The following is a 20,956-nucleotide window of genomic DNA, read 5'->3' as shown; positions in this document are numbered from 1 at the left end:
ACATCATTTGAAACTGTGGTGTGCATGGTCTTTTTTTCTGTCTATGTATGAACTCCATGTGCATCATGGTAAATGATAAATGGACTTGAGCTTGTAGAGCGCTTTTCTAATCTTGTGACTACTCAAAGCTCTTTTACACTGCAGGTCACACCTACACATTCACACACTGATGGTAGAGGCTGATGTGTATGATTTAGCAACATCTTCTGTTTATTGATGCTGCTTTCCTTTGCCCTCACGCTGCGGGTCCTAGCATGTACGCTGCAGCTATTTGGTTTCGCCCGTAACACCCACAGTCTTGAGCCAGCTTGTTGATGTGATGAACATAAATAACCGTTTACATGGTGAGAAAAGTGACTTTTGTGCTTTAACGGCTATTCACCCTGCAGTGAAAAGTAATACGTCTCCCCCAGCACTATTAAAACATGACTTGTTTTATCCCAGCACACTGAAGAGCCCGTTTTAGACAGCCAGTGAAACCCAATATCCAACTGGTGCAGACTGCATCCTGTTACATTTGCACTTTGTTCATTTAATAAAGCACCCTGAACATCCTGCTGTACGTTTAAAAAGTTACAGGAATTTCTTGTTCCAGTCGAACCAAACAGGACAAGAAGAAGAGACTACGTCCATCTTTATTTCACACTGTGAACGACGAGGCCTTTTAAGTTCAATTTAATCAGCACATGCACTTTTGACTTGACTAATGAGCTTTCACTATGTCTCCAAAGGCTTGATTGCTGATTCTTTTTCCCCCAAATGATGCCTGATGTTTATTTTGGATAATTTGGTCCTGTTTGGAAAACATGACAAGATAAAGCAGGGTATGCCCTCGGGTGTGGCTTCCCTGTGATTAACACGGCTCCACCAGTGCATCCTTTGAATTAGTGAAGAGGCGTAGCAGCAGTAAAGCTCTCTGCTGTAATGGAATAATATCCTTAGCAACACAAAACGACTTAGCTCACAAGACAGAATAACAAAGGACATTATGGAGGGTTTTACGTTTCAGTCTTTGTATTGTATCTAAACAGGGTCAAACTGTAAGAAATGTCTGCAAATCATCTCCATGACAATGTTCATGACGTGATGGAACATATATGATAAAAAGTTAAATTCTTCCACTTCAGTTCAAAATATTGAATTTAAAAACCTGGCAGTTGTTGCTGCTTCCTGTTTGTATGTGCAGCCAGAACAAAGGTCAAATCGTTTCCTTTGGAATAGTTTTAATTTTCATGCAACAACAGCAACACAAAATATCGGAGTCAGTAACGCTATCGGTACTTATGTATCAGAAATCGGATGGGAACAGAAAAAAATTTGATGAATGAGTGAATTCCCAGGGAAAATGGAAAGTTGAGTTCCAATATAAAGAGGTAAAAAGATGAGCCATATGTTTGATGTCATGATATAAATAACACAACGGCCTGAGAGGAGAATGATTAATCACAACAACTTTATGATTTCTAATCTATTTCACTCAACCCTCTGTCATGCAGTGTAGTGTGTGTTCCACCACACCACAGCTGTACTGTAGCTGAACTTTCAATAAGTAACTCCTTTTTTTTTTTTTAAAGCTGCTTGTCGACCTCACCTGTCCATAAAAGGCCACTCTGAAGTACGTCCCCAGCAGCCTGCGGCCCGACTGTATCACCTCCATGATCTTATTGTAGGCTCTGTGCAGAGTGTCGTACAGGCGGCTCAGTTTCTGAAAGAGACGGTGCAACAGATTGTTTAGAAGAGCAAGATCCTGAACAGGATGAGCAGAAACAAACAAGAAAAAAAAAAAAAGTTAAAACAATCACGACTAATGCTACGATTCCCCCCCCCCCACCAGCGTTTTGTATACAAGAACAGGAAGAACATGGTTGGATGTTTACACAGTAAATAAAGGGGGTAAACGTAACACAAGAGTGTTTCCACAAAGGTGTTAGGACTTGACCTTTTGGATGAATCTCTTTGAGAAGACAGACGGGAAAGAGTGACTGCATGCTCGTACAGGATATCTGTCTAAGTGTCGGGATGTTTCCACGGTACCTCGTACTCGTGGCGCTTCTCATAGATGGGGATGATGAGTTTGGCGATGTGCGTGATGAGCTCATAGCGTTCAGCTTTCCACAACGCCTCCACACAGACCTCCAGGTGTTCTACCAAGACCTCCTAAAAAAAAAAGGGGGCCAGAAAAGAAGCAACAAGCAGATGAACTGTTGAAGTGTAAAACTCAGACAGTCGTTCTTATCTGTGGGGTCAAACCCCGGTCACTGGATTGACTAACTGTTGCAGCGTTTGTTACTTCACAATGTCATGAAATCATGGTCAGGAGGTCGTACCTCAGTGTAGTACACGTCCTGCATCCCTGTGTCTTCCTTCATGGCCGCTTCCTCTTCGATGTTCAATGTGATCTTCTTAAAAGCAGCGAGGCCGCTGGGGAACAACTCTTAAAAAAACAAACAGCAAAGACGAGTTAGAAGACAGAAAACAATGTTCTCCCAACTTCTGAGTTTAATGAAGGTTGAGTATTGTCACAGAGTTCTGAATTAAAGGAGCAGTATGTTACTCTGTCACCTAGTGTTAAAAATGGGTACTGCAGTCCAAATTCCAAACATTAGAGAGAAGGTCTCGCCCCGCCCCCTCCTCTCTAGAGTCCCCTGTAGCTTCAGTGTTTATCCAGCTCTGCATGGGTCTGTAAACCTTTCTGTGTTCTAACCTCTCTCCATTTTTCAAAAGCATCTCCAATATTGATCCTAGTTTGATCACGTTTCTGCTCGTGGAGCTTATTAGAAACATGCAGAGGCTTTTTAGGTCGGGTACAATCACTTCTATCTGAACCACTTCTCTTGACCGCTTCCATCTCTGCAACACCGGTTGACCTGATAACTGCTCTCATATCTGGCAAACTGAGGGGCGTCCAAAACGGCCGTGTGGGGGGTGTCTTAAAAGTGCCTACCCTCTCTGGTCCAAACAAATCCAGAGCATTCAGGAGCAGAATCTAAAGTTAGAAGGAGGACATACTGGCTGCTGCATTGTTGTCAGAGAAACCAGAACTTTAGCATGTTTCCTTAATGTCTGATCATATAGTAAGGTCGTTATATCATTTCAATCAGTAAATATCGTATAGATTGGTCCTTTAAATTATTAAAATCTGACTTAAATTTCACATAAACTTCCTGATTCTCAGTCGAGCAGTTTGGCTGCTCTACTGATGTTTACCTTCAAAATGACAAACAGGCAAACCATAAGACTTTATTTTTGTAGAACTAAATTTCACAATAAAATGACTTTAGTCTTGCAATATTATAACTTTCTGTTTGGGTTGGCTTCCTCTGGATGTTCCTATGTGACATATATCCTAGTTTGTAAGACGCATAATCTGTGGTTGGAGTGACCGACTACGCTACATGAAAGAAAACTCTCAGGAAACAGTCCAAATTCAGAACAATTTATGTAAACTGGTCTGTGGGTAAACAATGTAATTTGGTTTGCTGAGTCTGGATAGCGTTAGCAGTGTTGGGAATTATCTAAACAGCTAAACCGTGCTGCTCCTGTGAGATACTATCTGTTGACTGTGCCTGTTTACATCGGGGGGATTAGAGTGTGGAGGCCCATTAACCGCAGCTGCAGACCCGGCTAGTGGCTTGTGGCTGATCTTGACCTGTTCATGACCACGCAGTGTTTTCTGACAAATAAATCACCCACTGTGAATATTTACAGTGAAAAGTGCAAAAAAAAAAGAAAGACTGTTTATTCTGTGTGCTGTACACACACACAGAATGTTAGAATTCTGCGTTAGACATAACAGTCCTGAATTATATTTAAGAATGCACTGTTCATAAAAGAGAGATCAGTCTGATTATAGTTTGATACATCATGCTAACACAACACAGGGAGCTCTTTTGAAATCTCAGGATTCTTAGTTTAACCTCAAAATGTTGAAAATCCAAATGGAAACTGGGACTGACTTTTAGGGAATTATTTTGTAAAGAGAAGCGTTAAAGAGAGATATTAAATACTAATCACATGATTCAAGTGGAGACAAAGCAGAAACGCCGGGCTACAGTTAGTCCGTTGACATTCCTCAGTGATAAACACGAGCTCATATTTGTTTTGGGGACTATTTGACAGAAGGTTTTGCATGATATAAATATGACAGCTAGAGAAGCTTTGTGACTCTTTGTTTTTATGATAGATGTCAGTGTGCTTGTATTGGACTGTGGTGTGTTTGCATGCCGTATCTAACAACAGTCAGGGAACATGCATGGCATGCTGGCATGGCTTATATCACCAGCGCGGGGAAATCTTCTGGGAGGAGCACAATACTCAAGAAAGATTTGGTAACACACTCTCCTGTGTCGGATAACAATGTTAATTAACTCCATTATTGTGGTTTGACACTTTGAATTTTTGTCCTGCCTTTGCTAACTATTAAGCAGGGCCTTGCTGCACACGGCGCGGGATGGCCTAGCGATTGTGTTGCACGCCCAGTGTGCAGAGGCTGTGGTCCTCTCTGGGTTCAAATCCGACCACCGGCCCTTTGCTCTGGTCATCCCCCACTCTCTCTCCTACCACCATTTCCTGTCTCTCTTCAGCTGTCCTATCTGAAAGAGGCTAAAATGCCCCCAGAATAGCTGCACACATTTTTGCAGTTTTTAATTACACTACATGAACAATTAAAAAGGTTAATGTTTAGAGAGACCTATGGGTAATCAGGTCCACCCAGTGTACCTACTCATCTATGTTTTATTGTTCATGGTTATAGCAAGATTTTATAATGTCGTCCATGATGTACTCATTTTTTTCTTTTTTTCTTCTTTCATTGTATGTATGCTGTTGTTGTTTTTTGTTGATGTAAAGACCTTTGTCTGCGAAAAGTGCTATATAAATAAACTTTATTATTATTACTTTATTATTATGAAGAGGCCACAAATGCTGTTGAAAAGCATCCCCTCTGTGTGTGTACTTGTGTGTATGTGTGAGAGTAGGTGGGCGAACGGCCTTACTTTTCCTGTACAGGTATTCTGCAACGAGTGCAGCCACATGGACGTAGCACATGGCCGCCTGTGGAGACAACAACAAACACATGATTTAGTCAGCTGGGATACAAAACCGCAGGTCTGTGGAATAATGCACATTGATATGAAAAACCTGCCACAGACAGTGAGACAAAGTGAGATTCCCATCTAGAAGGTAATCATAGACACTTATGATTTGAGCCTCTACTCTGTGTGGAGCTGTTTGGTCCACATAAAGATGAAGAGTTGGAGCAGAGGGGGAACTTTTTCCGAGTTTTTTTTTTTTTTTTTAAGATGCCAGATTTAATTACACTATTTAGAAAGTTTACAAATTTTCTTCTCTGAAAGGAGCAAGCAAGGCGAAACTCAGGGAAAAGAAAAAAAAAGGAAGTGGCATCCTCGTGCTCCAAACCTCTACACAGATGTGGAAGTGCTGAGTCACTGACAGAGGCGGACTGATTTCATCCATACTGAGGCAGATTTGTTCTACTGATTACTGGAAAGTTTGAGCGAGACATCTCTATATAAATATTGTGCCACAGAGAGTTACCACCAGCTGACTGTAATGTGCGTAAGAGAGAGAGAGAGAAAAAGAGAGAAGGAGAAATAGAGCCCAGGTCTCAGTGGTGTTATAAAGAAACTCTGTAACTGCCTGTGGCAATCAGACCTGGCTTTAGTGGAAGATATTTGCAACGAGGTTGTTTTGCATAGGAAGGGAGCACAGAATAATCCCTCATTTTCATAAATACCCAGGACACTGTCTGCTTGGCAGTGTGTAGTGTGTGTTATCTTTTTCTCTTATTTGCACAGGTTTGGCGCCTGCAAAAGCAGCGCACTCCTTTTTTTTCAGGATGTGGCCTTTACTCTGTGCGAGGTGACCAACTCCCTGGAGAATAAACAACTTAATATATAATTTCAGAATCCAGTTTTGATCCGCATTTTGTTTGAATTGAGGAAAGTGGAGGAAAACTTACCTCACACAGGGAGAGGACATAGTTAGTGTCTTTTTTTTACACTCTATGACTATGAGCTTCTTCACAAGACACTCGTTTATACATTTGATTTAACTGTAGTTACGCCACAGTTGAGACGTTTCTTTCAGTAACAATCAAACTTGCTTCTCTTTGTTTTGCAGGATTTGACGTCTTGACTTGTTGGTCAGGAGTGAACACTTTGAGATAATGGGTTTTTTATTCTGGATTTGATGATGGTTTTATACATTCTCAGTTTGATGAACTCTTGTATTTATGTATTTAATGTTGTTTCTTTGTGCCTGTGTTCCACATGTTTTTTTGTTTTTTTCCATATTGTTCTCACATGGTTGCGAAACTAATTTCCCCTCGACTCAATAAAGTTGAAAGTTGAAGTTGGTCATATCTGCAGTCCTTTCACAACAGGCCTTGCTTTGTTGGCACTGTTTCACTCTCCATTGTTTTTGTTTTGCCTCACCGACCCCAAAACCGATGTACTGACCTCTGATACTTTCCCACCAAGTTTTGTAGCTGGAGTAAATCTTGTATCTCATTATTACACACTGTTGTTGACATCAGCTTCATTTTTCTTGTAAGCAGAAATAAAGTTAGATTGTCATGGTGAATGGACTGAAGCTTGTTTTTCTCTTTTTTTCTAGTCTTCTGACTACTCAAAGCACTTTTACACCACAGGTCACACCTACACATTCACACACTGATGGTAGAGGCTGCTGGGTAAAGAGACCATCAGGAGTAACTAATCCCATTCATACACCTCTGTTAAGATATTCTGTCAGGTGTTTGTTCTAGGTGTTGCCAACGAGCATGTAGGGGCATTGAACTTCAATTCAAACAACTTTATTAATCTCTCTTGGTGTGGAGCAACTCGTACACATGAGAAAGAAACATGAATAAAGACAACAGATTAGCCTACACAAGGAGTTAAAACATAGATAAAGGACACACTGATTAAAAGTCAGCCAGACTGAAGAGGAAATGAAAACACACAGTGATCAGTCCAATAAAAGAACACAGTAAAGATATGTGGCGCCAAAAGATTAAATCACTTAAAGACTTTATATGTGATTTTTTGATCCAGCAGATGTCGCCCTTGAGCACCAGCATGAAACCAAAACAACTCGCGGTGCATTGTTGTGTTAGCATGCTAATGCTAGTGATCTTTATCATGCTCGTATCTTCACACTGCATGTAAATTTACCTGAAATGAGCGTGATCTAGAAACACAGTTAAGCAGTGAGTACAGTATGTTATTCTTCTTTTCTCTAGTCCCTCAATTAAACAACTTTTATACATGAGGGGAGGAGTCAGCCGGCCGTCCCGCCGATGTAAACAAAGTGAAGATAGGACTCTGAAAACTCAGAAAACATCACAGACAGTGGGACTCGGGTGTTACACCCATTGTAGACAGTCATGACTCACAGAGTTATTTTCAGAGGATATACTTGATTTATATTATATTTAAGTGTGAAAAATCACATAGAAAGACTTTAAGGAGCATTCAGTAATCTGATCGCAGAGGGGATTAATGATTTTCAGTAGCGGTTAGTTTAACAGGCAGGTAAAACAAAACGGCGACGTGATGGCAGCAGACAAAATTCACTAAAGAGTGCGTGACCAGAAGAAGCTAAAATACTCTCAGCCTTCCTGAGGATCCGCTGGTTACAATAAGAGTTTAAATCTCTCTGTTTCACTCCGATTATCTTTGAACAGATTTTAACAATTCCTGTTAGACTGTGTCTGTCTTTAACTGAGAGGCTGTGAAACCAACAGATAAAAGAAAGACAAATGAGACTCTCAATAAAAGACTGGTATTACAGGACTGACTTAGAAAGAGTTCAGTTTCCTTAAATTCCCTGTTGCCCCCCTCTTTACGATGGCCTCAGTGTCAGCATCAAATTTGAGTTGGTTACCAAATATGTGCCCAAGTATTTGTATGACCTTACAATCTCCACATTTTTACTATGGATGCTGAACTCTGTGGCTGCTTCCTTGGTTTTTGAAACATTCAATTCCAAAAAGTTGTCGTCACACCACAAAATAAAATCATGGGGAGCCGTCCCATGGTCCGACACTGGACCCTGGAGGAGAGACAACAAGGCTGTGTCATCAGAAAATGTGAGCAGGTAGCTGCCCTCCTGAGAGCTCAGCATCAGAACTCTCTTCAAAGTTAAAGCCAACATTGATCGCTCTTTGTATGCCATGAGATATCAGGTTTCTAGTGATCAAGAAAAGGAGATATGAGTGTGTAGAAGCCAGCTTGGATGTCAGTTAAAAACAGCACTTGCCACTCCTGTTGGTTCACATTTGGTAGAAACAATTCAGCAGACACAGAAAGAAACAAGATCATTCAAAGTCTTTTAGACTTGTGTAAATCAGTGTTCCTCTTGTGATGAAAGATACAACAGAAAACTCAAAGTACTTTTTCAATTCTCAGATTTTTTGAAATTTTCAAAATCCAAAACAAAAAACACCAACCAGAATTTACATTTTTAGACATTTCAAATCCATTATATTACCCCTTTACCTTTTCTGAAGATTATTATTATTATTATCTGAAGATGGAAATGGAAATAACAGGAGCAAAAATGTACTGTTACATACTGAAACATTAAGAAGTGACACAAAATACAGCAACCGGTATTCCCCGGTCTGTGGGAGTCTGTGTGTGTGTGTGTGTGTGTGTTTACCTCAGAGAGATCTCCGTTCTTCAGGTGTGCTCGCGCCATGCTGTCCAGCCACGTCCGTCTCAGCTCCGGGGTGCTGGCGTAGGACCGGGCCAGGCTGTACTGGAGGTCCAGCAGCATCTCGGGGTCCTTCTCATGCTCCCTCATCTGGGCTGTGGCCATGAGCACTGTGCGGATCCGCTTGGTCAGACCCTTCACCTCAGAAGGGAACCCCGTCGACTGCGTAGAGAGACGTGTGAATTCACAACAACATGAATAAGACAAATAAAAGATTGTGTACATGGAAAAGTACCTGCACAATACAACGCATGAAATCAAAATAGATTTTTTTTTTAGGAAGCAGAAACATTTGAGACATTTGCATTCGTCTTTGTTAACTTTTGGTATTTTTTTCTTTGGATCATTTGTGTTGAGACTGCATTTTAAATAAAAGTTGATCGTAATTTAACATGAGCCTCTTTTACATACGCCAGGTGTGGCTGCAGGTTTTGACAAATAGTTTCATCTCATTTTAAAGCCAGGTTATAAAATGTGTGTTTTTCTGGTCGTCTGTGCAATGAGACACTGTTTTTTAATCTTTTACAAAAACACCACACCTCACATTCACTGATCGTCATTACAGCATGGGGGGGAAAAAAACAGTAGGACCTGAATGCTGTCGGTTTGATGAGCAAAAATAAGAAGAAGAAGCAGCGAGACACTTTAATGCAACATCTGTCTGAGAGAGAGAGAGACGGTTAAAAAGAAGCCAAACGACGGGCGAGATTTCAAAGCCTGCGTGTGAGTGGACGCCTCTCCTGAATTATAGCAGACTGATTGCTGCAGTGACTCAAAGCCTGGGCTGTGAATGAGAGTTTCACAGTATCTTAAAAAAGAGAAAAGGGGCATTAGAAACGATTAGCAGCAGTCTTATCTTGGACCTCAGAATGGCCATGTTAAATGAGTATTTAGAAATTTTTCTAAGCAACCCTCTGTGCACAAGTCTCAACACTAACACTATTCTTGAATGCTGCGATTATAGATGTAAGATTGATTTGAATCCCCCCCCAACTGCAACAACCCGTTTATCTCTCTTATGCCGGTAAAATCCTCTGGCACATAACAACACTGTATCATGAACAGATTCTCAACGTGATATGTTTTTTTCTGAGCAGATTGCTCAACATATCCTCAGGGATTTATTTCTCTTGTTAGAGCTTTTTTTCCCCCTTTAAAAGGAAAATGATGCATAGCATAACTTTCTCTGTGATAATCAACAAACATACTTTTCAATTTGGCATCTGAGTTACTATGAGCGTTTAAAGGATCACGTCCCATTACTCTGCTTTGTAGGTTCAAGTGTAAACGTATCAGTCATCAGTTGTTGTCACCTCAAACCAGAGTTACAGAACTCTAAATCGGTCCTCGTCTCAAAAGCGGTCTCAAGATCACTTTTATAAAAAGTCATCGGAATCGAAAGCATTTTAACTTGGTCTTTTAAAGACCGGTCAAAACCACCACTGGCTGTTTTTCCACATCATTTCTGTGATTAGAAGGAAACACCCCTTTTCTAAAAGAACAAAAAACTTCTGTTCATTCATAATTTATATTTTTATCCCTCGGTGACGGTCACAACCTTCCCAGTGTAGCGGTCTGAGTGAGAGTCTGAGACATGCCGGGTGCATAAATTATGATTTCCACTGATATTTCTGGTCTTGGTCTTGAGTCAGTCTCGCCCTGCCTTGGTCTTGGTCCTGACTTGGTCACTATCCCTAAATGTATTGGTCTTGTCTCGGTCTCGGAGCACTCTGGTCTCAGGTATGTCTTGGTCTCGGTTAGTGGGGTCTTGACTACAACACTACCTCAAACCGACATGTATCTACAGTCAAAACAAACCAATCAGACTCATATTAAACTCAGAAAGTATCAGAAATTGAAGCCCCAAAGTTTGGGTTGAATCCTCTGTTGGCTTTGATACACTTTGATTTTAGAAGTAGTTATTTCATTTGCACGAGTTCATATTTTGATTCCTTATCATGTTAAACTATTTTGGATTAGGAGTCAGCCTCTGGGGACTTGTACGATACCTTCATGGCCTTGTCACTGTTTGCAAAGTTGTTGATGATGGAGAGAGACTCCTGGAAGCGCGAGCTGCCGGTCAGTGCCACGTCGGAGATCAGCTGGCTCACAGCGATGATGATCTGAACAGAGTGAAGGGAGAAGAAAGAGGAAGGGGATAAAGAGTGTACAATCACACATCCACAGAAAGAACATGTCATGAAACTCAGCAGGTCTTCTATTTTTAAAACTGTTTTAACATCCTCCTTCACTTCTTTCAAGTAGTTGATGAGTGTGTGTGTGGGCAGCAAAGCTAAAGGTCAGGGTTTAACACTAGAGCATTAAAGCATTAAGACCTTGTAACAGACCATGTACAAACATGTATAAACTTGATTCAATCTTTAGAGGGATTAAGAGTTTCTTCTGCTTCAGAAACAACAGCGTGCTCCTTTGTACCTGCAGATGTGTGCGCAGGAAGGTCTTCCTCTTGGTGTACTCGTAGTTGTTCCTCATCAGCAGGTAGAGCAGCGCAGACGCCTCGGCCCTCAGAGATCCCAGCTTGGAGACGCAGCACTTGAGCACCTCGCAGCACAGAGCCTCGCAGAGCGTCACTCGGCCTTTGAACAGCACCGACGGGAACTGAGGGGGACAACGTGTTGGTGAATTAGGAAAATACATGTGAAAATATGTTTGGAGGTGTGTGGGGAAAAGGCATCGAGCACCAGGACTGTGATAACTATTTCATAGCTGCCACACACCAAATGGAAAGTTTCATTCTATACACTTTTTTCTTTTTTTTTAAAGGTTATTTTTCAGACTTTTTTTGCCTTCATTTAGAGACAGGACAGATGATAGAGTCAGAAATCAGGGAGAGAGAGAGAGAGTGTGGAATGACATGCGGTAAAGGAGACACAGGTCGGATTCGAACCCGAGCCACCCGCTTGGAGGACTACAGCCTCCGTGTGTGGGGAGCGGCGCACTAACCACTAAGAAGGCGCCTCAATTGTATAAAGTTTAAAAGTTTATTTTTATATAGCACTTATCGCAGACAAAGGTCACAAAGTGCTTTACAAACAACAACAACATACATACAATAAAATAATAAAAAATAAAAAATGAGTACGTCATGGACGACATTATCAAATCCTGCTATAACCAGGAACAATAATTGGCACAATAAAACATAGATGAGTAGGTACACTGGGTGGACCTGATTACCCATAGGGCTGTCTAAACATTAACATTTTTAATTGTTTTTTAAAAGACTCAACAGAGTCAGAAAGACGTAGGGAGATGGATATGCACTAATGCATGAAAAAAAGAATTTTTATTTGCACAAAATATTCTTTGGTTACTTTTTTAAATTCCATCATTATTTTTTTTATTAATTTTTTGTACAATATGCTGGTCACTGTGAGAGGCCACACCATGACAAGCTGCCGTAGTCAACGCTAATGAGGTAAGTTAAGCCTCTTCCTGTTTTTGCAACTCTGAGGATACGCGATAAAAGGGTCTGGAGAGCTGGATATTAATCTCAGGAAAAAGAAGTAAAAACAACACACGGAGGATGAACCTGAAGACGCCACAATGCGAAACCTGACATTCTCACCAATGTTTTATATGAATTACACTTTAAAGTCAATCTGAACAATCCTGGTGTGCTCTGGATGACTCTGGTCTAGCTGCACCCTGGATGAGTAGCACGGCCGTGCACAGAGCACCCATCAACCCTGACCATGGCTGCATGTCCGCTTAGGGCTGCACTCGGGCTAAAAGAGATGCATCCGGCAGTGACTACACACACATAATACCTAAAACATTTTAAGTGATGGTGATCAATAGGGGGTAGAAAATTGCAATCTGTATCCATAGCTTCACAGAACTTGGTGGTGCTGCTTGTGTAGATGAAATATGTGAGAGAACTCGCTGTTCTTTTCTTTCTCTGTCTTTGGCTCCACAGCGCAGGATTCTTAGCATTTGGCCACAGACGTGTTCACAACCTCAAAGAGACATTTACTATGTGTGACTCTGCAGAAACCAGTCCCTCTCACTTTTACTATATCAGGAGTTTCCCGCTTGCTGCTCAGATCTGAGTCATCGCTCAAGCATCTGTCGCAACACTTTCGATGCTATCAGAGCGAGCGAGAGAGAAAGAGAGAGAGAGAGAGAGAGAGAGAGTGCACCGCTGTGGGCGGTCCTGCTCCCAAGGGATCTATATGTGTTGCCTCACTAGTCAGAAATAGAGCCAAGTCAGAACTTCAACTTCTAACTGTTCAGATAGTATCTTAACTGTCTAACATGCAATGTCATAGGTCTCTGATGATTGTTTCAAAGCCTGTAAAAGCACAATGTTTGTGGTTTCTTCTGGTTCAAGACAGCTACTTGTTTCTAAATCAAGTGAGCAAAGAAGGAATCTGAAACAACAGTGAAGATTGAGAGTGAAAGGGCGATGTTTAAATATAGGAACGAGGGGAGCAATGGCTTAAACAAACACAGGAAACTGTGCTGACTAATAACCCAGCAGCATTCCAGCTTGTTTTGAATAGCAGAAAGAGAAACAACGACTGCGACAATGACACGTCTGCTGGATGAGTGACAACATCCATCACGTCTGTTCGTTTGTCTTGTGGTGGAAGATGACGTCAGAAACAAAAAAGCGTCTCAGCTCCATTACGACAATATCTTAGTAACAGCTGTTTCATCTCTGTGTTCAGATTTCATGATTCCATATTTTCAGGATGCAGACTTACCTTGTTTATGAACGCCCTGAGCGCGGAGAAGACGTGCCTGAGGGCGGCTTCTGATTGGCCGACTTTAAGGAAGGTCAGGTAGACGTCAAAGACCTTCTTCATTAGAGGATTGTGACCGTCGCTGTCCAGCAGCTGGGTCTGATTTACGCACAGAAGGGCAGGGAGAGACGGTTGTTTTATAAATATACAGTAGAGGACAAATGCATACTTAAAACCTCAACCCGAAAAAAAATAAAAACATAAAATGATCCCTAATACCCCTTATACAAGTTTACACACATACAAATAAAGAGTGCATGAATGCAGGCTGTAGCCCACATAAAAGAAAACAGACATTTCATTGCACATTTGTGTGTGTATATGTGTGTCAGTGCTGACCTTAAAACACTGAGTGAAAAGAGAGAGGACATCCAGGACACTGAGGCAGACCTCTGTAGAGATGTTGCCCTCCAGTAGAGCCTGATGGTGAATTTCCGCTTCTGATGGCCCGGCCCCTGCAACAGGCACACACATAAATAAATACAAACAATCAGCCTACAGTGTGTGTAGTGCTCTACGTTGCAAAAAAGGACAGATTGGGAAAGAAAAAAAAGAATCCAGCAAAGAACATTTCATACTGTAACCTACAGGGAATAACAAGTGTGTTTCAGACACTATCAAGTATCTCTTTAAGAAAACAACAAAAGAACCTGAGGGCTCTGATGACTTTGCCATGTTGACTTTTCAGTGCCAAATCACACAATTTCCGCATTTCTGCACACCTTCCAGTTTGAGTTACTCAGAGTGGATCGCACACGTGGAGATATGAAGGACGTGATTGTCCAGCTCCAAAACTAAATGTATAAACCTTTTTTTATTATATTAAAGTTGTAAGATATGAAAAAAAAAAAAAAAAGGTAAACAAAAAAAGCTTTGACGTGACTGTAAAACTGCAAATCCGATTGTCTGTGCGTGATAACATGTGGAAAGTTAAAGGTGGAGTCAGGAGCATTGTTTGTTGCATTTGTAAACACAACTCATCAAACCCGGCCTCTCCTCCTGGGCTTATCGCCCCCACACACTGCAGGAGGTCATGTGTACTTTACTGCTTGTATGTGCACTGCAAGCTAAAGCACGCTAGCACAAGCTAACCGCCGGCGTTTGGCCCCTGCCTGTTCCGACAGCAAAGCAGACCAACTCTGTGTACGAGGGTAAAAGTCAACACAAGGTTTTGGAATGAGCTTAAACCGCTTGCCGCTTCACCTCACTATGATTATAATTGATCTTCTTTGAAGTCCAATTTCTTGACTTTCCCCACTGGGGGTCAATAAATAATAATAATTATTTTATTTTATTCATCACGTCCTAGTGCTGACATGTATCCACTCCTCAACTCACCTGTGAGCTGTCATGAGGGGGAAACACACCCAGAAACGTTCTGCGTCAACCAAAACAAATAGAAAACATGACAACCCGCGCAGGGGACAGAGTCTCTGCAGACACAGTCACCACCACACATGTAAGGAGGCCCAGACGTGATGGTTGGGAGGAATGGATTTTGTATCAGTCTAGGCTCCTGACTCTATGTTTGAGGTTGCGTTTTAAAGCATGTCTGTAAAGTTGTTTGTTTTTCAGTTAAATATTCAGAGAGGATGAACATCAATGCCTCGCTGACTTTTGATAGTTTGCTGAAATATATTGAAACACTGTGATGAAAGGCACACAAACACACACTGGGGACTGGCTTTTATACATGGTAGATGGACTTGAACTTGAATTGTGTTTTTTCTAGTCTTTTGACCACTCAAAGATCTCTTTCATCCATTCACAGCACATTCACACATTGATGGTGGGGGCTGTGATGTAACGTGTCCATCAGTATGAACTAATCCATTCATAAAGCTGGCAGAGCAGCGGGCGCTGGAGGTCCAGTGTCTTGGCCAAGGACACTTCAACATGTGGATGCAGGGAATGGGACCTTCTGGTTGAGAGACGACAAACTCCACCACTGGGTCACATCCCCCCCAGAGGCGCTGCTTGTCAACAGGCAAGGGAGCCCCCAACGGCTGACAAACTTTAAACCACAGCAGTGCCTCAAAATGTGGAGGAAACCTCCCTAAGGGGGCCCCACCATCTGATAGCACTCACTCTCTATGCCAGCCTTTCCCAAACTTAAGACTGCAATATGATATTATGGCAAGATAGACACAAAAGTTTACTAAACAATATGTCCATGAATAGTCATGACACGCCTTACTAATCACTTAAAGGGTTGACTCATGGTGAATCATCATTATTGTGATATTTCTTTTATTTTTTAAATTGGAGGAGGGCTTTTTGCGGCCCACCTGCAGTACCCACACAGCCCACACTTTGGGAAGCACTGCTCTATGCCATGCTAAGTGTCACATGCATTATTGCTGTGAAAACCAACATTTGTCAATGAAGGTTAAATGAAGAGGAAATAATCCGTCTGTGAGTGAATAAAGAAAAGAGGAAAATAATAATGGACGCTGGTTGGAGGGGCCCCCAATGAATTTTGCCTAGGGCCCCAACAGACCCTAGAATCGCCACTGCATCCCCCTTTGATGGCGCATACAGATAGTGTCTCCTATTCCTGATTTTTATTTATTTTATTTTTTTAAGATTTCTTTTTGGGCTTTTTGTGCCTTTAATGGAGAGATAGGACAGTGGCTAGAGTTGGAAATCAGGGAGAGAGAGATGACATGCGGGAAAGAAGCCACAGGTTGGATTCGAACCCGGGCCGCCTGCTTGTAAGACTACAGCCTCCATACATGGGGCGCTCGCTCTAACCACTGCACCACCAGCGCCCCCTATTCCTGATTTTAACACCATCTCAAGCACTTACTGTCTCACACTGTGATATCCTGTTAGTCTTTCATTTTCTTTTCATGTGTTTTGTGTCCACTTCCTGTCTCTTCCTTTGTCTCCTTAGTGTCTTCATGCTTTCCACACTTGTTTTCCTTTTGTTTGCTTGCCTGGTTTTGAACTTTGGATTTTGTGGTTTTGCCCTTATTGGATGTTCCTTCCTCTCCAGTGTCTCCTGTTTTTAAATGTTCACACATACTGAAGCACTGCACGACTGCTATCTCACATGTCTGTGATGGTTCAGTGCTTCTTCTTCAGGATGGAGGGTGAAGGTTGGGTTGATACACACCCCTGTGTGTATGTGCCAGCTAGGTGGTAGAGAATCCATGAAATGCATTGTGGCCGGTTGCCATTCAGATAAGATCTTGTATTGTTGTAGGGATTACAGCAGCTCATCCAGTATCAACACTTTTTGTGCTGATAATTCCACAGAACTCAGGTGAGGCACACATCTCTTCAGCTGCGCTCTACCAACCCAACGGTAAAGTGCACACCTGGTTGTGTGTTTAAGCTGGGTCTGCTTATACTGCTTCTTGTTGGGCTGGTCTGAAGAGTGAGACTATTATTATTATTGATCCAGGAAAGTCCCAAACATTTCCTTAATAATAAGCAAGTAATAAATCATTTGGTAGGCAAAGAAACAACGTACATAGCATAATAAACTCAGAATGTTTTTTTTGTTGTAGATACACATTTTTATCAGGCTGTTGATTTCCAATGAATTATTTGAATCACAAAGTTTAAAGACTGTGGTTGGATTTTACCACCATAGTCCCTCTATGGGGGGGGGGGGGGGGGGGTTCTGATCTAATCTAATCAGGGGAAAGTTTAGTGTTGTGCCCGACACAGACGGAGCAAACTGTGAGCCTAAATACTCAGGAAGAAGTTCTGCTGTGGATTGTTATTCAGAATCTATTTCTATTAGAGACCAGCAGGTGAATCTGTGTCTGCACTGTAACACTGGAAGGCAGATAATAAGATTACGTTCCAGATTTGATGTAAGATACACATTTTGTAATAACAAAATTCGTATTTCTTTTGGATCTTGATTTTTTTTAAACATATTTCATACTTAATCTTCTCTTTGATTGGTTAGTTTTAATGATTTTTAAATGTATTTTATTTTTTTCACTTTGTCATGATGCTTTTTGATGTCTTGTGTGATGCACTTTGAATTGCTTTGTTGCTAAATTGGCTGGGCAGCTGTGGCTCAGTCGGTAGAGTCGGTCGTCTCTCGACCTGAAGGTCGGGGGTTCGATCCCCAGCTCCTGCAGCTAGAATTAATATAATACTGATGGAAAATTTACATAGCAGCTCTGGCCATCAGTGTGTGAACAGGTAGGTGTGACCTACGGAGTGAAAGCACTTGAATGACCTCTGAATTGTAATCTAAACTCTATTCTCTATTATTCATTAACCTTTATTTAAATAATTAAAATACAATTTCCTTTGTTTGGAGAATAAACCTGTGAGTGAGTGAGTTTTTGCGTGGGGCCTGGTGAGTGACTTTACCTATATTGAGAGTGAGAGAGGTTTCCATGGTGCTGAACTGGTGCATCTTGGTCTGCATGAAGCTGGCCCGGTTGCAGCGCATCACCGGCATCGTCTGAGACTTTCTGTCTGAGGAGAACAGCTTGGTCGTGCACACATCCTGACTCCTGGATAAATAATACATCCACAGGAAGAGAAGGAGAGAGTGCACTTACTGGTTTGACGGACTTAGAAGGAGACGAGAGGAGGACGAAAATGAAATCATGAACGAGCATCAGAAAGATTATCACTGAGCGGGAATCTAACTTGTTAAAATATCAGGGGAACATAAGAAATATTCTTCTGTCAGATACAATCGTTGAACTGGACCATTCCTGTGAAATCAACCATTATATATTAAACTAAATATAGCATATAAAATATAGCTAAATATAGCTTTTCAAGTGTCAGATGTTTGTCTAACAGGTATGATAAAAAGCTGTTGGTTTTTCCTGACTTACCGGCCTATGTTTCTTTTTCCGATGTAACGAAGCTGAACCAGACAGATCCTGCAGAAAGAGAGAAAATATTAAGAAATATTGCAGGGAACAATGACGGCGAGCGTGGACGTCATAATCAATCAACTTTTTTAGTCAAAACTTCTGTGAGAAACTTTTGGCTTGTGTCCATTCATGCAACTCCTTTGTTTTGGCTGTAGACACCCAGTGTGTAAAATCCTGCCGCCGGCGGGCTCTCAATCAAAGCAATAACAAAAGAGTGATTAGTCTATGCTCCTCTCCCATCCCCAATGAAAGCAGACTCAGAGTGTACCATATTCAAGATGAACAGGGGAAACCGACCTGAGGAAGAGAATATGTTTACCGACGATGTATCTGAGTATAATTTACATGATGTTTTTATCACAGCAGCACATACAGAAACAGTACGGCAGCTTTCAGCAGCAGCTCCCTCTGGCTTTGATAACTGGTGGAAATATTTGAGGTAATGTAAGTACTCAACACAAAATATATATAACATAACATAGGTTTAGTACATTTTTAATTAATTAGATAATTTAGTGTAAAGATCCTAATAAAATTCTACATTTCATACCTTTAGTTCCCTTCGTAGAAAACCTGAGGTAAAGACGACAGGTATTAAAAATAAATATAGAAAAAGTCAATCATCTCGCTGATGGTCTTCTCTTCTTTGGAAGCTCTTATAACACCACCAGGTTTAACTTCAGCCTGTTTTATAGCCCGTTAAAAACTACTCAAAGTAGAATTGATTAACACGATGAGATACTACAGTGTCAGAGGAATATTATTGGTTGTCTGGTGGGATTACATTTTGTTTAAATCCTTTTTTTCAACAGCAAAGAGATAGCAAAAGTAATTATAACAGTATGCTAATGCTAGATGCCCCTCGCTAACCAAGCAATAGCTAGCATTTCCTGATCACTTAATGTTTTCTAACCACTTGTTCCTCTCCATTTCCACCCATTGGTTTAAGTATTGTCTCTTCCAGCTCCAAAGAACCCAGATTGTGACTGGCACAAAAGCCAAACCGGAGACTTAAAGACAGTAGTTGACAAACCAGAGATGGCCACTTCTCAAACACTGTGTAATAAGTAAACTGCTTTAACCACTACTGTCGTTACCCTGACCCACAATTATCATAAAGTGTTTTTAGAGGATGCTACAAACTCACATCAGACACATCATCCCCACAGATCTGGACAGTCACCAGTTTGCATATCAGGCATCCCTAGTCACTCTTCACACAGCCCAGTCTCACCTCGAGCATCCAAACACACTCGTCAGGATGCTCTTCGTCGACTTGAGCTCCGCCTTTAAAACAATCGTCCCCCATAAAACTGTGACATAAACTGGGTAACCAAGGAACCCAGTGGATCATGGACTTTCTGACCTTCAGATCACAAAACGTCAGAACAGGTAACCACAAATCCTCAACCCTGATTCTGCACACAGGTGTGCCACAGGGCTGTGTACTCAGCCCAGCCCTGTTCACCCAATGACTTCACCCTGATTCACACAAAAAACTCAAATAAAGATCGCGGATGACACCTCTAAAGTAGGACTCATTACAGACAACCAGGAGGCGAACTACAGAGAGGAAACATCTGGCTGAGTGGTGTTCTGAAAATTACCTGGTTCTGAACACAACTGGAACAAATGATCAGTGTGGGCTTTAGAAGATCTGGGAAGACAACAACCCCCCAACTTCAAAATAAACGGTGAGGAGGTGGATAGTGTGAATAACATCCAATTCCTGGGACTCCACCTAACTAAGGAATTTACATGGTCTCTCAGCACCTCCCACCTGGTAAAGAAGGCTAAACAGATGATTTTATTTCTAAGGAAACTTTAAAAAGCCAGACTCTCCTGACAGCTGCTGGTCAAGCTCTACAGGAGAACCAGAGAAAGCAACCCTCTGTCAGTGTGTCACCGTGTCGTATGTCAGCTTCCCAGAACAGAAAGGACTTGGACTGGAAAGTTAAAAAAAATATTAGGAGCTGAAGTTGTGTATGCTGGCCGCCTACAAAGGAGAAATGAAGGACACACCAAGGACACAGTCTGTTTGGCCGCCCTAACATCTCGGAAGAGGTACAGCATCATTAAATCCTAACAGCCTGAGGAGCAGCTTCTTCCCCCCGAGCTGTAGCCTCCATGACCCCTCCTCCTCCTTCCCCCACCAGGAAACAAACTCACACACATACATTGTGTTAAGGAATGTTCTGAATAATGTAGCACTGCTGCACTTTAAACCTGCTCCAATATGATCACTTAGTGCAATTATCATTATTCATTCATCTTTTTTGCACAACATATTGTGAGTTGCTTTCTCTTTTCTATTAAAGTCTTTATATGTGATTTTTTGATCCAGCAGATGTCGCCCTTCAGCACCAGCATGAAACCAAAACAACTCACGCTGCATTGTTGTGTTAGCATGCTAATGCTAGTGATCTTTATTATGCTCGTATCTTCACACTGCATGTAAATTTACCTGAAATGAGCGTGATCTAGAAACACAGTTAAGCAGTGAGTACAGTATGTTATTCTTCTTTTCTCTAGTCCCTCAATTAAACAACTTTTATACGTGAGGGGAGGAGTCAGCCGGCCGTCCAG

At 41.6% G+C, this 20,956-nt stretch overlaps 1 protein-coding gene across 3 annotated transcripts in view; it reads right to left on the bottom strand.

The window, feature by feature from the left end:
• dock11 (dedicator of cytokinesis 11) overlaps nucleotides 1–20,956 on the bottom strand; it is a 90,972-nt gene that overhangs the window by 9,876 nt on the left and 60,140 nt on the right. For all 3 annotated transcript variants that reach the window (XM_061031592.1, XM_061031594.1, XM_061031593.1), the window contains 11 exons: nucleotides 18,329–18,376; nucleotides 17,850–17,995; nucleotides 13,848–13,963; nucleotides 13,470–13,607; nucleotides 11,176–11,358; nucleotides 10,749–10,862; nucleotides 8,686–8,901; nucleotides 4,995–5,052; nucleotides 2,328–2,434; nucleotides 2,035–2,157; nucleotides 1,592–1,705 (listed from right to left, as the gene is read on the bottom strand). In XM_061031592.1, coding sequence (XP_060887575.1) covers nucleotides 1,592–1,705; nucleotides 2,035–2,157; nucleotides 2,328–2,434; nucleotides 4,995–5,052; nucleotides 8,686–8,901; nucleotides 10,749–10,862; nucleotides 11,176–11,358; nucleotides 13,470–13,607; nucleotides 13,848–13,963; nucleotides 17,850–17,995; nucleotides 18,329–18,376 — 1,363 coding nt within the window. The remainder of the gene's footprint in view (nucleotides 1–1,591; nucleotides 1,706–2,034; nucleotides 2,158–2,327; nucleotides 2,435–4,994; nucleotides 5,053–8,685; nucleotides 8,902–10,748; nucleotides 10,863–11,175; nucleotides 11,359–13,469; nucleotides 13,608–13,847; nucleotides 13,964–17,849; nucleotides 17,996–18,328; nucleotides 18,377–20,956) is intronic.

This window comes from Labrus mixtus, chromosome 23, assembly GCF_963584025.1.
Source record: "Labrus mixtus chromosome 23, fLabMix1.1, whole genome shotgun sequence".
In the NCBI taxonomy this organism is placed as follows: domain Eukaryota; kingdom Metazoa; phylum Chordata; class Actinopteri; order Labriformes; family Labridae; genus Labrus; species Labrus mixtus.
The sequence above is the reverse complement of the archived record's forward strand: the minus strand, read 5'-3'. Positions and strand labels throughout refer to the sequence as shown.